This window comes from Cupressus sempervirens, chromosome 5 (assembly GCF_028749045.1).
Source record: "Cupressus sempervirens isolate cs-2001-9-10 chromosome 5, ASM2874904v1, whole genome shotgun sequence".
NCBI classification, from domain to species: Eukaryota; Viridiplantae; Streptophyta; class Pinopsida; order Cupressales; family Cupressaceae; genus Cupressus; species Cupressus sempervirens.
This window is the reverse complement of record NC_143122.1, coordinates 695,218,048-695,234,632: the sequence shown is the minus strand read 5'-3', so window position 1 is coordinate 695,234,632 and position 16,585 is coordinate 695,218,048. Positions and strand designations below refer to the sequence as shown.

Below are 16,585 nucleotides of genomic sequence, written 5' to 3'. Positions count from 1 at the left end.
TGTCATCATGATGAGGTATTTCACTCTTATATAGCGCATCAAAGTTTATCACTACTATGATATGCCCCTCCTTAACCATTTTAGAAATGATTAAATTATCTCTTGTCCATTTTTCTTGTTTAACTCTCTTGAAAGCTCTGTTTTTGTTGTGAGAGAGCCAGGGTGAGAAACCTTTGCCTTTGCATTAATGTCTTAATTTAAGCTCTACAATTTACACTTGGCCCTCTACCCTCCTAGACCAATTACAGCCTAGGAAGTCCCTGTTTCACTGTCTACCCCTCTTGCTAATATCATTGACATGCTAGGACCTAGTAGGAAAAAGTGCATTCGTTACCTTGGAGCCATTAAGATTGCCTCCTGCCCTGTTAATTCTGAAGTGTCTAAGTTGAGGTTCCTACCCTTGACACCAATGGGCTCAATCTTAAAGAGTTTAAGTTAACCACCACCAATAGGAAAAGAAAAAACTCCACCCCCCATTTAGAAAACCAAACTTTCTATTCATGAGGTGGTCAGTGAGGAGGTAGACAACACTTATGAGCACATTCTCCCTTAGGTCTGACAAATTGGTACCATAACTGCAAGGAAAGGAAAAATCTGCTTGATTATTATTTAGAGGAGTAAAACATAGATGAGAAAATTAAGGAGAGGAGGAGAAAGGAAAAGAAATGGAACATGACTAGGTTGAAGCCGATACCTTGGCAGTTCTAACAGGTCTACCACCAACAGCTTAACCCATATCTTGGATTGTGTGGAAGAGGAGCCCTTAGACCTCTCTGGGGAAGAAAATTCAACCCTACCAATCCCAACTTGGTTTGTGAAGGCTCTATGAATACAGTACAGAATTTGGGCAATCTGAAGGGGGAGGTAGGAAAATTGAAAACCAAATTGCTTCAGATGGAAAGAAAGATGGGAGTGTTTCCAGGTTCATTCTTTGGGTTATACGCAGCTCTGCTTCTTTCCTGTGTCTGCTGCAATAGAAGATTCTTGGCGAAGATGGAGAAGACAAAGGAAACTACAAGTATTCAAGTTTCTTGCCGACAACTGGACCCATATGTTGTACCAGTGAGGCTGTGACATCAAATTCCTCTGCAATGTGTAACTTCTGACTGGCTTTGGTTCTTGCCATTTCCCCTGGGGAGTTTATTTTTGGATTGGTCTGTAAGCCTGAGCTCTATGCCTAGGAAGAATACTTTATTTGATCCTCTGTTTGACCAATTTGTCTATGGTTGTTTACCAGTGAGATTTCTCTTGGTAGTTTGTTGTTACTCTACTGTTAGTGTGCTGTTAGTTTTTGCAGCCTTAGGCTGTAGTTCTTTAAGTGTCATCAACACCCTTGTTTTGCTGCTAAGCGATTTCAAAACAGCTACACTAGTATAGTGAATAAATTTTAAGGAGATTAGCTTTCCAAAGTCCATAATCAATTTATAACTTTGCTTTTAAGTTCAACTGTGTGCAATATTTTACCATTGAACCCAGAAGCAAAATTATATGACAAATGTGTCATGGTCCAGGTTCATGGTTAATGATATGCGAGTTATAATTTGGATTTCTGATTTCATTGTTAAAAAAACTGAAATTTCTTTAAATGGTATTAGAGTCATTGATTATTGTAAAAGACATTAAATGTTTATCAGCCATGTTCTGCTACAGTGCAGTACTCTGCGAGAAGTACAGACAGGCAATTGTTTTTGGAATGTGGTTGTGTGGGCTTCTGCAGACATCACTCAACATAATTTTAACACTGCCGTGTTATATTGTTATCATTATCGTTATCATTATCATCCCCTCTCTCTCTCTTTCTCTCTCTCTCTCTCCCTCCCTCCCTCCCTCCCCCACACCCCCTGTGTATGTATGTATGTAATGGTGGCATTATCTATGTAAAGATTCAGGCAGACCGAACTTCCCTTAAAGCTTGTGTTGCGTTTCTTTATCCTTGTTCTTCTGGTGACCATAATGGAAGAGTTCAATATTTCTTTGTCAAACCTTCGATCTTTCAGTTATGTTTCTAATAATTTGCATGCCAACAGATAATTAAAAAATTTCAAGACTTCTGGTATGTTATGGAGGATATTGACATGAATGTGTGGGTCATGGAGCCTCTACACCCATCACGAGCAAGTTCATTTCGACGTATAGCTTTAGGTAATGATGATACATAGCCTTGTTATTTTTGTCAAATTCAAACAATTGCTTGTTATCTTCTGAATTTAATCTGTAGGGGCACTTGTATATGCAGGCAGACATTGCTCATTGTCACTGACAGTGAATGCATTTTCAGCAAGATTTGTACCAGAGTATAACATGATTCCCCATCAGATGACACCTTAAATAAATTATAATACGTTTACAAATTTTCACATTTTGAAAACAGGCATATCAGTATGTTGTAGCTAATACTCTTTTATTTATCTCCACTTATAGGTGCCGCTTTTTTGGGTCTGACTTGGTAATAGCTCCATTGCGGAAAAAATGGAATAGCAATATTGGACGGTGGTATTACCTCTTTCTTATCAATGTAATTCGACTATTTGTTTCATTTTGATAATGCATCATTCAATATACTAGGACATTCTTGGTATTTATTATTAAGTAGTTTAATTTTATCCTTCATATCTATGATGCATCTAAGTCCCCAATGTAAATGTATGGTGTTGTTTGCATTTATCGTCAGTTTTTGGAATTGAATAAATCTTAGATGTTGAGGTAACCTGCCTTGTTCTTTATTAACTTAATTTAGATAATTTCAGATATGTGTTTGTAAGGGAAGAATAAAACCTATAGATCATTAAAACATTGAAATAATTGATATAATAAAAAGATGTCTTTTCTTAATATTATGTAATGTGCCCTTTTTGGGAGATTAGAAAATTTAAAGACATTCATAAAATATTAAAATTGACTTTGAGAGCATGGATTAACATTATAAAAGGTTAATTTAGTATTATAAAGTGGGCCAAAATGACAAGGGGAGATAAGATGAAAAGCCAGGAAGGGAGTTGAAGAGTCACAACTTTATGGATTAAAAGGAGAGAGACTCATTCATTCATATATGCTTGGCTTATGATTCAGATTTCAGTTTCTCTCTTGCGAGAGTTATTGGGAAAGCTTCAGCTTTCATCCCATGTGAGGGCGTAGCCCATCGTGTCGGTAGATAGTGGATGCAAACCCATTGTCCGTGGGGACGTCACAACAGGTGTTTGCGTATGCTTACAGGTTCTTTCCTTAGTATTCCGATCTGGCTGTAAAACTGTGTTTAAGATTAGATTTTGAATACTATTTATTGTATCGCTGAGGTATAATATAGTAGCATATTTTAAGGTACTTTATGAGAATTTACTAGTTTTATATTGTTGGTTTGTAACACATTTTCATATGTTTGAGTTCTGAATATTATCTTGAGAAAGAAATTGGGTCAATATCCATTTGGGATATTTCAGTGGTGCTTATAGGTTCTTTTCTTAGTATTCCAATTTGGCTGTAAAATTGTGTTTAAGATTGGATTTTGAATACTACTTATTGTATTGCCGAGGTATATTACAGTAACGTATTTTAAGGTACTTTATGAGAATTTACTAGTTTTATATTGTTGGTTTGTGACACATTTTCATATGTTTGAGTTCTGAATATTATCTTGAGAAAGAAATCGGGTCAATATCCATTTGGGATATTTCATATTATGGCTCCAAAATGGCAATTTAAGTATTACAGATACTTGTATGTCACAAGTACAGATATTGTTGGTTTGTAACACATTTTCATATGTTTGAGTTCTAAATATTATCTTGAGAAAGAAATCGGGTCAATATCCATTTGGGATATTTCGTATTATGGCTCCAAAATGGCAATTTAAGTATTACAGATACTTGTATGTCACCAGTACTCTTTGAGATAGTCCATTGTAGCGTGGTTAGTCAACAACAAGTCTCAAATTTGTGAAAAGGCTGGGAAATAGTGAAAGGAGCCTTGGGAACAAGCAAATGATACCTTCCAAAATCCTTTGAAGCAATTTGATATGTTATTGTAACCTATATGGGAACTTTGACCGTGAAAGTATAATTTAGAAAAGTAGGCCAACTTAGAATCTTTTAGTTAATTGGACATTACAAAGAAAACTTGTATGTAAAGATCCAGAACTTGCCTTTGCCAAAAAACACGTTCATACACAATTTTCTTATATAGCATATTAATTCTAGTACAACAATGAGGAATCAGATTTGTTCTAGCATAAATTTTGGTTTTATACTAAGTTGTGAATTTGTGTTTAGGGATGGGTTCAGCTGCGAGAATCCGGTATGTGGATTCTTAATTTTTTTTTCCATTATGATTCTTATGGGTTCATGTGTGTGTGTATGCAATATACAAACATACATAATTGTAAAACTAAATCATTTCATAGTTTTTATATATGATGCTTGATCATTGACCAATGCCAAATGTCAAAGATAAACATTATGATTAAAAGTTTAAATACTTGATTATTGGTATATGTTCATGATTCAAAAGTAGATCATCACATTGAATTACTAAATCACAAAATAAAAACTCAAAATGTAGTTCATTAAAGTTTGAAGCATGAGTCAATATTGATGAATCATGAAAGTAGTCATCAATCATCAAATAGGTTATCAAAATAATCTGGATCATTAGAGTCTTGAGCAGCTGCAAGTGATAGATCATCATCATTGTTATTGGAATCCCAACCGATTCCACTAGCACTAGAGGGCGTTGTGTCATCCTCATCATAATCTAGACCAAGTAAAGTGAATAGCAAGACATTGAATGGTCAGATTCTAGCTTGAAAACTCGGGTGCTAGATCCCAAAGTTTCTTTGCCTTCATCTTATATTTTGGATCCCTACGTGCTAGGAGGTGCAAGTTGTTGTGAACAAACACAAAGTTTTTCTTTTTAAACCCAATTGGTTATGCTTCACTAAGTGGATAAAGGATTACGTGCTCCGATTTCAATCAGCGGCAAAAGAGCTCACAACCTAGAGAGAAAATCAACAAAATAAAAAATAAAAAATAAACAAGATAAATTCAAGAGTGTTGAGTGTTAAATTCTATAATCTAAGTAGCTAAATAAAGAGAAAAACTCAAAAACTTACCTATGATAGGTATTAGGATCTTAATTGCAAGAGACTGGAGGTACACATAGTCTAGCCCATGAAGGTATCACTATGTAATAACATCCATTATGGTTTGGCCATTTATAGCAATAAGGTCTACATCTTTTCCTGAGATGAATAATTCAATTTTTTTTCTAACATTTTCACCCATTTGGATTGTTGAAGAGTCTACTAAATGCCCTGTTATACCCACTAACAACCTCAACGTCTCAATATGGCGCCACTCTACCTAGAATAGCAAGTGCCTCTAGGCTATAATACCTCAGAGATATGGCATATGCTAAGTGGTGCAAAGGCGTCATCTTGTTCCAACAATGAAGAACAACTGCTTTGTAATGTCCCCAATTTTTAATAAAATATTTTAATTAGGTTAATTAATTAAATAGTCCTAAAAAATTAAATAATATCCCGAGAAGTTATTTAATTAATTGATTTTATTGTAAAGGGCCCAAATAATAAAATAATTAAACTTTGTCGGCCGAGGTCCTATTTGTAATCCTTTGGGAAATTTTCCAAAGGCCTTTATAAGGCTTTTGTTGGCATTGTAGGTATCATGGATTGGATTTGATTTCTCTTGGTATTTCTGGAGGCTAAAGGCTAAGAAACTTGTGCACAATTTCAGATGTGGTAGACCCTCCTTACTTTGTCTATTACAGTTTCAGTGGTCGAACGCCACCCTTTTCTGTTGTTAGAGATATCATTTAGATATTTCGCTTTGCACGCCAATTTGGATGGTTTTTTCCTTTGAGGATGGATTTGAAATAACCTAGCTTTATCCGACACCCTTGTAATTCACATTACTTTATTGTCTAAAAATAATATTCTCTGCATCGTTGGCTTTTGGTGACAATCCACTGCATTTCTCTTGTCATTCAAAGCAGTATTGATCTTTGTGTAACTTTCAACCTTGATTTCGTGGATTTGCATTCACAATAGTATTCGGTATTCATTTTGTTTATGCGTCTACCCTCTCGTATTCAGTTGCCTATGCAAGAAGCTTGGCATAACACATCATAACCCTCTCTGTACGACTTACTTGTTTGCTCCATTGCTCACTATACGGTCCTTCTTCTTGTTACTGTATGACACATCTGCTCTTACCATATGACTATCTTACTCCCCTTGCAGTATTAACTCATCACACATTGTATGGTCCACCTAATTGTACGATCAAATTCTATTGACATTGTACACAGAGATATTCACACCATACGAACTTCTTGGGTCAACTGTACGGATTGTTTGTCCACCGTATAGGCTACACAAGCTATTATTTAATTAAGGGAATTGTTAAGTCTGGATTCTTCACCTACAAATGGGTCTAAAACGTTGCAATAGTATTAGAGCTTGTGACTCTCCTAGCCTATTGGGAGAATTGAGAGTTTGGACTTAGATCACACTATGGCATAAGATCTCTGTCTTAGTTTACAGCCGATTGGAAGGCACATCTGCTGGTCGAATGCTCCAAGAACACTTTTGCATGCAAAGTGATGGACACTTTGTGTTACATCCCAATTTTTGACCTAATTTGAAATATAGCCATTTAGGTTCACATGAAGTTAGTTGGCAGTTTAATTTGTCATAATTTGGCGAAATGGTAAGATAGTTAGTCGTTATTATTTCAAGTGAAGATAACATGCCAGTTGATCGTTAATCACGAATTCATGGATTTGAGAAGATGGTTAACCATTATGATTAAATAATTTATTATGATAATATAATTTAACTGCGGGGGATTTCCTTGCAGGAAACACGTCGAAGGGATGGAAGCATTGTTAGAAAAGAATTAGATAGGACATCACCATCATTGTGCAGATAGGTAGAGGACCTAGTGACTTGAAACGGGATACATGTATGGGGCCCGCATTAGTTATTTAAATAAGTAAATTGAAAAAAGGATTGGGTTAAAATATAAAATGTATCTCAAAGAATTTTAATTTATCTTTCATCATATTATTTTAATAATAATTAATATACGTGCATATAATATAAAAAGGATTTGGCATCATTATAATTTAATAATTTAATAAAGTGATGTTTACATGTAAATATAAATATAAGATTATAATAATGTTCGGAACATAATAACATTCGAATTATAATCTTCCAACTTTATTTTTTCTTTTTAATATTCTTGCTTTTAATCGATTAACATTTGTTATGATTAATCTATTAATATTCGGCAATTCGATTGGTCTTATAATCTTTCCAACTTCTTTTCCAACTTTTTTGTTTTTCTGATCTTTAAATTTGAATTTATGATGTATTCAAATGGTCAGCTTGGGAATTCAAATGACTTATATCTTTGAATATCAGGGTGTCAAGAAGTCACGGCTTGCTCTTTATTTGGAAGTCGTGAGGGAGGCGGTCAGATATATCTATTCTTTCACTTGTCTACCTTTTAAAAGAGATCAGTTTTCTTTATCAACTCGCGATCTTCCTTCTTTTCTATGTTGTGTGTGTGAAGGGATTTTATAACTGCGATAATATTTGCTTTATCAACAAAGGGGAAGCTGATGTGCTATGTTTTTGAACTCCTGTTTTTGTATTATGTCTTTTCTCTTCCACAAATGAGGCGCCCTTCCATCGGTCTTTGTTTTTATGTAGTCGACTATCATGGATCAATGTTTCCTAAGTGTCTAGGTTCTTGCCAAAATCCTTGGAAATCAGCGTATGTTTCAAAAGAAGAAACTATGCACGATCAGTCAATCTCTATGATTGTCATTGAAGTTACCGACTCCTTGTCTCTTAACGTGGCATGGTCTTTCTGGCTCGATGCAAGTAAAGAACGACTGGTTTTCTAAATTCAATCATCGTGCTGACCGCCACAAATAGATGAGAAATTAGGTTATGCACTTCTTGACTTATTTTTCAGTCGGCTTTTTATTTCCATATTCTTCCAATCTGAAAACAAACTATCAGTCTTATAGAACTCGCATTGCCATTCCTAAATCCTTGAAAGCCGTATATGATATTGAGCCGGGTGTTTATTGGAGAGTATAGTTGAATTCGAAAGTTGTTTTCTTGTTTTAACAATGATAAATCAAAGAATTTGTACACAAAATATTGAGACTTCAAATGATCAGTAAATTATTATCTGATCTCATGCATATTCTATCTGATACTTTTATTTTTCTTCCTCAATCTAAAACGAATTAATCTTCTTAGATGGTTAAGACTGGAATGTTAAGATTAATTTTTTTATGCCATCTTCTGATATATGAAGTATGTATAATTTCTTTTCAACTTAACAATAATACTCTAAGATCTCATAAAAAAATCAGCCTTTGGAACAGAAATAATCATGTATATTGGAAGTTATTCAAATGTTACAAGTTTAAACCTATTACCAGGCATGAAATTAGAACATATTGACACCATGAAAATTCACCTGGCAGAGAGGCCAATGAATGGTGAAGAGGTGAAGATTTAACCTGTAAACGAAACCAAGAAATCATATTTGAATAATAAATATTTAATAGCTTGTACTTGATCCTATTGTTGTAACTCCTGCCGTCAAGTCTTGTGGTGTGGATAAATACGAGGAAGCCCAGTGGATGGCAAGATGTTCCCTGTCTATTCATAGTAGGAAGGGCCTTTCTCATTAGAGATCGTGTGGGGATAAGTTGTGGTCTGAGGTTGGGTGGTTAAGCCCTTGACAATGTTTCATCTCTCCATAAGTTACTGGACGTGCATTGGAAAAAGATAAGTCATACATTCAATTGGCTGTCAGAAACAGGTATTATTACTTTTATGATTAATATACAAGAAGGTAAGATTAATTGAAGTTATTTCATCATTACACTTAGATGCAAGAGATAGATTTATGGATTGTTTTTCATTTATATGAATATCGAATATAAGTATATTTTCTAATCTCGAGTTACTGTCATAGTTAAGTAATCAAAAGGAAAGGAATCTGAAATTGATTGAGTGATCATTGGAACCCTATTTGAATCCGTGGTATCGGAAGACCTATTTGAATCCGTGGTATTAGAAGCCCTATTTGAATCAGTGGTATTGAAAGCCTTAGGTGATACAACGGTATCAGAAGCCCTAAAAGATCCAATGGTAATCAATGCCCTAATGATTACAATGGTAAGTGATGCCCTAATTTTATATGATGGTATTTAATGATAATCATCATTTGATTTTGAATTAACAATATTGGATGGAAGTTGTTTTGTGATAATGTTATAGTGGTATTTGTGGACTAACCCGGGTGGTTGCAGAAGCATCCCTACATTGATTTATCGATTCAATTTCTAAGGTACGTGGATATTATTTTTCTATATTAAATTCCTTGGCGGTGTTTTAAATTTTTAGTTAAGAAATTTTGTCTAACTGATTTTAATGGTAAATCTTATTCACATGAACATGAATGATATAATTGACTTCCTATGAAAATGAAGTAATAACTATATTTCTTTGAGTTTGTTATTTGAGTTGATTCTGTTTCATATTGTTGTCATACTCATGTAGACACTCACCATATTATTAGTGTGATTCCATATTGATATCTTCATTTAAGAGAATTTTTTCAGGGTTCAATGACTAAAATTAAGATAAGCATTCAGAATTGAAATTCTTCAACTAGGAAGGTCTAGATCATAACTTGATCGTAATTTAAATCACTTATACGTACCATCTGGCATGTGGCATTCATTAATGGGTAGATCATCCTTTTAACTTACAGATCACCTGGAAAGGTTAATAGATCCACGTTTTTCCATTTATGTGACTTCGGTCTTCATGTCTGTCTCATAACATTTCGTTAGAACAATCATCTCATGATAGAATAGAACAGCTTAATATGTAAAATCAACATCTTGCATATTATACATGTATAGCAATGTGTCAAAAGGTAAAAACATGATATACTATGTAAGATCATCATACATCAAATCAAGATTGTAAGAATTTGAAATAATTCATAAGATTCTTATTGAGTGGCTCATCATTCATTTGCAAATATCTGGAGGTTTATCTTTTCCATTTCTGTGATTTAGGCTTCCATGCCCGTCTTGTCAAAGTTTACATCTGTAAACAAGCATTGATAGTTCCAATTATGCAAGTGTGTTTACTCCATATTGGAGCACATAATGATCTTGTCATTTAATCAACATCAAAAAGGATCACGGTTCACAGTTTTGTTTTCCTTTAGTTCAAGTTCAAATAGGTAATAATTTATTTCTACCATTAATTGCATAAAGAATTATTTAGCCATCATCATGGATTTTGATAACATTTTATCAGATTATAGAAACTGTTTTGGATTGAGCAAGCCTTAGCCTTGAACCATATTCATCCCTCACACATTCTAACCTTTTAGAATGGCTTCCTCGGGATGTTTATCAGTCCGGCCATTTAAGTAATCAGGTGGTTTGAGTGTCATAATAGTTATTCTCCAAAATAACTAAAGCATCTGGACAAACAAAAAAGATCTCATGTTCGACACATCTGCCTATATCTACCTTGGCCAAGGATTTCAAAGTTGGGATAAATCCAATCCCCACCACTCGACTTGCCAATCATTTTATCTTCTTAATTAGGTTGTCTTTATGATATTATAGTTTATACATTTGTCCATTTTATATCATCTTAGCCTTCCCGGCTATTCTGAATGATTTTCCAATTTTGATTGCAATATCCAGTTATGTAAAATAAATCTTTTTCAACATTGCATTTTCAGTTTCTCAGAAACAATGTTGGACCCAAGGTTTCAGCATTGAACCCAACGCTCTGATACCATAAGTAACATATCGTTTTCCTGGGTCTTAATTAACAAATAATACACTCAAAGAAATATAGTTATTACTTCATTTTCATAGGAAGTCAGTTATATCATTCATGTTCATGTGAATAAGATTTACTGTTAAAATCATTTAGACAAAATTTCTTAACTAAGAACTTAAAACACTACCAAGGAATTTAATAGAGAAAAATAATATCCACGTACCTTGGAAATTGAATCGATAAATCAATGTAGGGATGCTTCTGCAACCACCTGGGTTAGTCCACAAATACCACTATAACATTATCACAAAACAACTTCCATCCAATATTGTTAATTCAAAATCAAATGATGATTATCATTAAATACCACCATATAAAATTAGGGCATCACTTACCACTGTAATCATTAGGGCATCGATTATCATTGGATCTTTTAGGGGTTCTGATACTGTTGTATCACCTAAGGCTTCCGATACCACTGATTCGAATAGGGCTCCTAATACCACGGGTTCAAATAGGGCTTCCAATACCACAGATTCAAATAGGGTTCCAATGATCACTCAATCAATTTCAGATTCCTTTCCTTTCGATTACTTAATCGTGACAGTAACTCAAGATTAGAAAATATACTTATATTCGATATTCATATAAATGAAAAACAGTCCATAAATCTATCTCTTGCATCTAAGTGTAATGATGGGATAACTTCAATTAATCTTACCTTCTTCTATATTAATCATAAAAGTAATAATACCTATTTCCGACAATCAATTGAATGTATGACTTATCTTTTTCCGATGCACGTCCGTAACCTATGGAGAGATAAAACATTGTCAGGGGCTTAACCACCCAACCTTGGACCACAACTTATCCCCACACGATCTCTAATGAGAAAGGCCCTTCCTACCAAGAATAGACAGGGAACATCTTGCCATCCGCTAGGCTTCCTGGTATTTATCCACACCACAAGACTTGACGGCAGGAGTTACAACAACAGGATCAAGTATGAGCTATTAAATATTCATTATTCAAATATGATTTCTTGGTTTCGTTTACAGGTTAAATCTTCACCTCTTCACCATTCATTGGCCTCTCTGCCAAGTGAATTTCCATGGTGTCATTATGTTCTAATTTCATGCCTGGTAATAGGTTTAAGCTTGTAACATTTGGATACCTTCCAATATACATGATTATCTCTGTTTCAAAGGCTGATTTTTTATGAGATCTTAGAGTATTTTTGTTAAGTTGAAAAGAAATTATACATACTTCATATATCAGCAGATGGCATAAAAAATTAATCTTAACATTTCAGTCTTAACCATCTAAGAAGAATAATTCGTTTTAGATTCAGGAAGAAAAATAAAAGCATCAGATAGAATATGCATGAGATTAGATAATAATTTACTGATCATTTGAAGTCTCAATATTCCGTGTACAGATTCTTTGATTTATCATTGTTAAAACAAGAACACGACTTTTGAACTCGACTATACTCTCCAATAAACACCCGGCTCAATAGCATAAACAACTTTCAAGGATTTAGGAATGCCAATGCGAGTTCTATAAGACTGATAGTTTGTTTTTAGATTGGAAGAGTATGGAAATAAAAAGCCGACTGAAAAAATAAGTCAAGAAGTGCATAACCTAATTTCTCATCTATTTGTGGCAGTTGGCATGATGATTGAATTCAGAAAACTAGTCGTTCTTTACTTGCATCAAGCCAGAAAGACCATGTTGCGTGAAGAAACAAGGAGTCGGTAAGTTCAATGACAATCACAGAGATTGACTGATCGTGCAAAGATAGTTTCTTCTTTTGAAACATATGCTGATTTCCAAAGATTTTGGCAAGAACCTAGACACTTAGGAAACATTGATCCATGACAGTTGACTACAAAAAAACAAAGACCGATGGAAGGGTGCCTCATTTTTGGAAGAGAAAAGACATAATACAAAGACGGGAGTTAAAAAACATAGCACATCGTCTTCCTCCTTGTTGATAAAGAAAATATTATCACAGTTATAAAATCTCTTCACACACAACATAGAAAAGAAGTTAGATTGGGAGTTGATAAAGAAAACCGATCTCTTTCAAAAGGTAGACGGGTGAAAGAATAGATATATCTTATTGCCCCCCTCACGATTTCCAAATAAAGAGCAAGCTGTGACTTCTTGATTCCCTCCGATATTCAAAGGTATAAGTCATTCGAATTCCCAAGATGACCATTTGAATGCATCATAAATTCAAATTTAAAGATAAGAAAAACAGAAATGTTGGAAAAGGAGTTGGAAAGATTATAAGACCAATCGAATTGCTGAATATTAATCGATTAATCATGCCAAATGTTAATCGATTAAAAGCAACAATATTAAAAAGAAAGAATAAAGTTGGAAGATTATAGTTTGAATATTATAATTCGAATTTTATTATGTTCCGAACATTATTATATTCTTATATTTATATTTACATGTAAACATCACTTTTTTAAATTATTAAATTATAATGATGCCAAATCGTTTTTATATTATATGCACGTATATAAATTATTATTAAAATAATATGATGAAAGATAAATTTAAATCCTTTGAGATACATTTTATATTTTAACCCAATTCTTTTCTCAATTTACTTATTTAAATAACTCATGGGGGCCCCATAGATGTATCTTGTTTCAAGTCGCAAGGTCCTCTACCTATCTGCCCAGTGATGGTGATGGCTTGCCTAATTCTTTTCTGAGAATGCTTCCATCCCTTCAACGTGTTTCGTGCAAGGAAATCCCTCGCAGTTAAATTATATTATCATAATAAATTATTTAATAATAAATAATCATAACGGTTAACCATCTTCTCAAATTCATGAATTTGTGATTAACAATCAACTAGCATGTTATCTTCACTTGAAATCATAACGACTATCTTACCATTTCGCCAGATTATGACAAATTAAACTACCAACTGACTTCATGTGAACCTCAACGGCTATATTTCAAATTGGGATGTAACATACCATTCCCCTTGTGGTTCATCATCAATGAACTTGTAATTGTAATGAATATTATAAAGGAGTATTTTAATATTGGAATGTAACACTTCGAATATCAATTGATGAGCTTAAGGGACTTTCTAATGAATGGTTCATAAGGTGCAACACTTGTTGAAGGTTTTGCAAATGAGGTTCAAGCAGAGTGGGTTTAACCATGGAGGAAACTCTGTAGTTAAGTGCACTCAGGTTGGAGTAGTACTGGGCTGGGTGACCTCTTGAGAAGTCTCGATGCTTCACCTCTGTGAGCATCACCTAGATCCAATGAGTGCTAAGTGTTCCATTTATTCTTGTGAGAGATGGATTGATGTTGAATCACTACTCATGAAACATGGGTCAATGTTTTTTGACTTATAAACTACAGAGTTAAATCTTGATAGAAATATCACAATTCGACTTGCGTGGAAATTATGTCCTCCTTTTCAAGTGATGGACATTGACATTTAGGACGACCGATACAAGGTAGTTGATGAGATCATGTATTACAAAGACAAAATCTTTTTGGTACTCAAGTCCAAGATGAAGGAAAGGATTTTGGAAGAAGACACTTGCACAAATATCATTGAACCAACACTCGACGATCAACTTGATGAATATGGTTTGTAATAGCGACTCTTAGAATAAACATGCTCTACCGGTAGTTGTTCAACCTCCAAGTGATGCTGACTGAATTGAGGATGCTTTGCAAGAGCATTCTTCATAGTTAGTTGAATATGGAGTTTACCATTTGGTTGGGCATGAGGTATACATGATTGCCACCTCTTCATGTGAGGAGCATCCTCATGAAACTACAAGTTATACTTGAGCTTTGAGATCCTTGAAGAAATTTATGAGGTTGATGATATAAAGGCTTTGGATCTTATTATCGAGGCATCTAAATGGGATCTTGATGACTCTGGGCATGGCCATGTTTATATCTGAATGGCATAGTGAAAGCTTGGTGGATATTTACTTTTCTTGCCTACTTCCAAGTGCGTATACGTGATCATGATGTGGCATGAAGACTCTAGGAGATATAACTATCAATATCTGTGCTTGGTTTAGGATCCTAGAGTTGTAGTGGGCAAACTGTTTGATGATGGATTGCTTGAGAGAAAAAATTAAATGGTCCTAAAAAATTAAATCATATCCCAATTACTTATTTAATTAATAAAGGGTCCAAATATAAAATAAGTTGGAGTTTGTTGTTCGTCGAGGCCCTATTTGTAATCCTTTGGGAAACTTTCTGGAGGTCTTTATAAGGCCTTCGTTGGTATTATAGGCATCATAGATTTGATTTGACTTCTCTTTCTATTTCCAAAGGCTGAAAGCTAAGAAACTTGTGCACAGTTTTGGAAGTGGAAGACCCTCCCTCCTCTACTTATTGCAGACTTGGTGGTCCAACAGTACCTTATTCTACTGTTGGAGATAGCATTCAAATATTTCACTTTGCATGCCAATTTACAATTTTCTTTCCTTCGAGAATGAATTTGTAATCACTCGGCTTCATTTGACACCATTGCAATTGGAATTACTTTATCATCTAAAAATAATTATCTTTGTGTCGTATGCTTTTGGTGATACCCACTGCATTGTTCTTTTGATCCAAAACAATATTGATCTATGTTTAGTTATCAACCTTGACTCCGTGGCTTTGCATTCACAATATTATTCAACATTCATTTTGTTTATGTTATCCAAGTCCATTCAGTCGTACCAAGTTGTCAATGCAAGAAGCTTGGCATAACACATCATAACCCTCCTATGTACAACATACTTGTCTGCTCTATTGCTCACCATATGGTCTTCCATCTTCTTATCGTACTATACATCTCTTACCATACAACCCTTTTACTCCCTGTGCAATACTAACTCATCCCACACTGTATGGTCCACCTAACCATACAATCAAATTCTGTTGACACTGTAGGCATAGCAAATATTCACATTGTACGAACTTCTCGGGTCAATTGAAGGAACCATTTGTCCACTGTACAGACTCCTGGTGTTGACCATACTTTTTGCACAAGTTATTATTTAACTGAGGTAATTGTCAAGTCTGGAATCTTCGCCTATAGGTGGGTCCAAAACATTACATACTTCGACCATTTTGTATAAGGTGTCCTCAAGACAATTATTTCCTCTATATGATCTAGGATACGAGTGTCAAATGATGTTCATGTACGTTATCTTGATGTAAGTTATGTTAATTATTATTTTTATTTCTTTTAGTTCTCTCAATAAAAAAGGATAGATGATTGTATTATAACTTACCAATCTTAGTTTCTCTAACATGGTGTTAGTGGCTTTATAGATATCCCCCAAGCATGGTTTATCAGTGACAATAAATTGAAGCAAAGACATGATAGGCTCGGTGAATTCCAATACGTGATACACATGGGCCAACCAATCATCATCCAATATCATTGCCTTCACCTTTTGGGCCGTGTATTGGATTGCTTCGAATTGCCCCATTGTCTGCTATTTAACATTTGTGACAATTCTTCTTTTACCCTTAGAAGTCATCTAAGAACGATTGTGTAACTTCAACCACCTAAGAACATGTTAATAGTAAGTTAATAACACATTTAAACTATGAAACAACACAACAAATATTTTATTCGCTTAGGTAAAACATTACAAAATGATAAATGGAACTAAATAAATTAAATTTTAAAATTTATCTTCAATAATCTAATTTTGAGAAA

At 34.2% G+C, this 16,585-nt stretch overlaps 1 protein-coding gene across 5 annotated transcripts in view; it reads left to right on the top strand.

The window, feature by feature from the left end:
• LOC149557892 (zinc ion binding protein) overlaps positions 1–16,585 on the top strand; it is a 188,915-nt gene that overhangs the window by 123,698 nt on the left and 48,632 nt on the right. For all 5 annotated transcript variants that reach the window (XM_089832348.1, XM_089832350.1, XM_089832349.1 and 2 more), the window contains 3 exons: positions 2,028–2,142; positions 2,237–2,294; positions 2,422–2,493. In XM_089832348.1, coding sequence (XP_089688474.1) covers positions 2,028–2,142; positions 2,237–2,294; positions 2,422–2,493 — 245 coding nt within the window. The remainder of the gene's footprint in view (positions 1–2,027; positions 2,143–2,236; positions 2,295–2,421; positions 2,494–16,585) is intronic.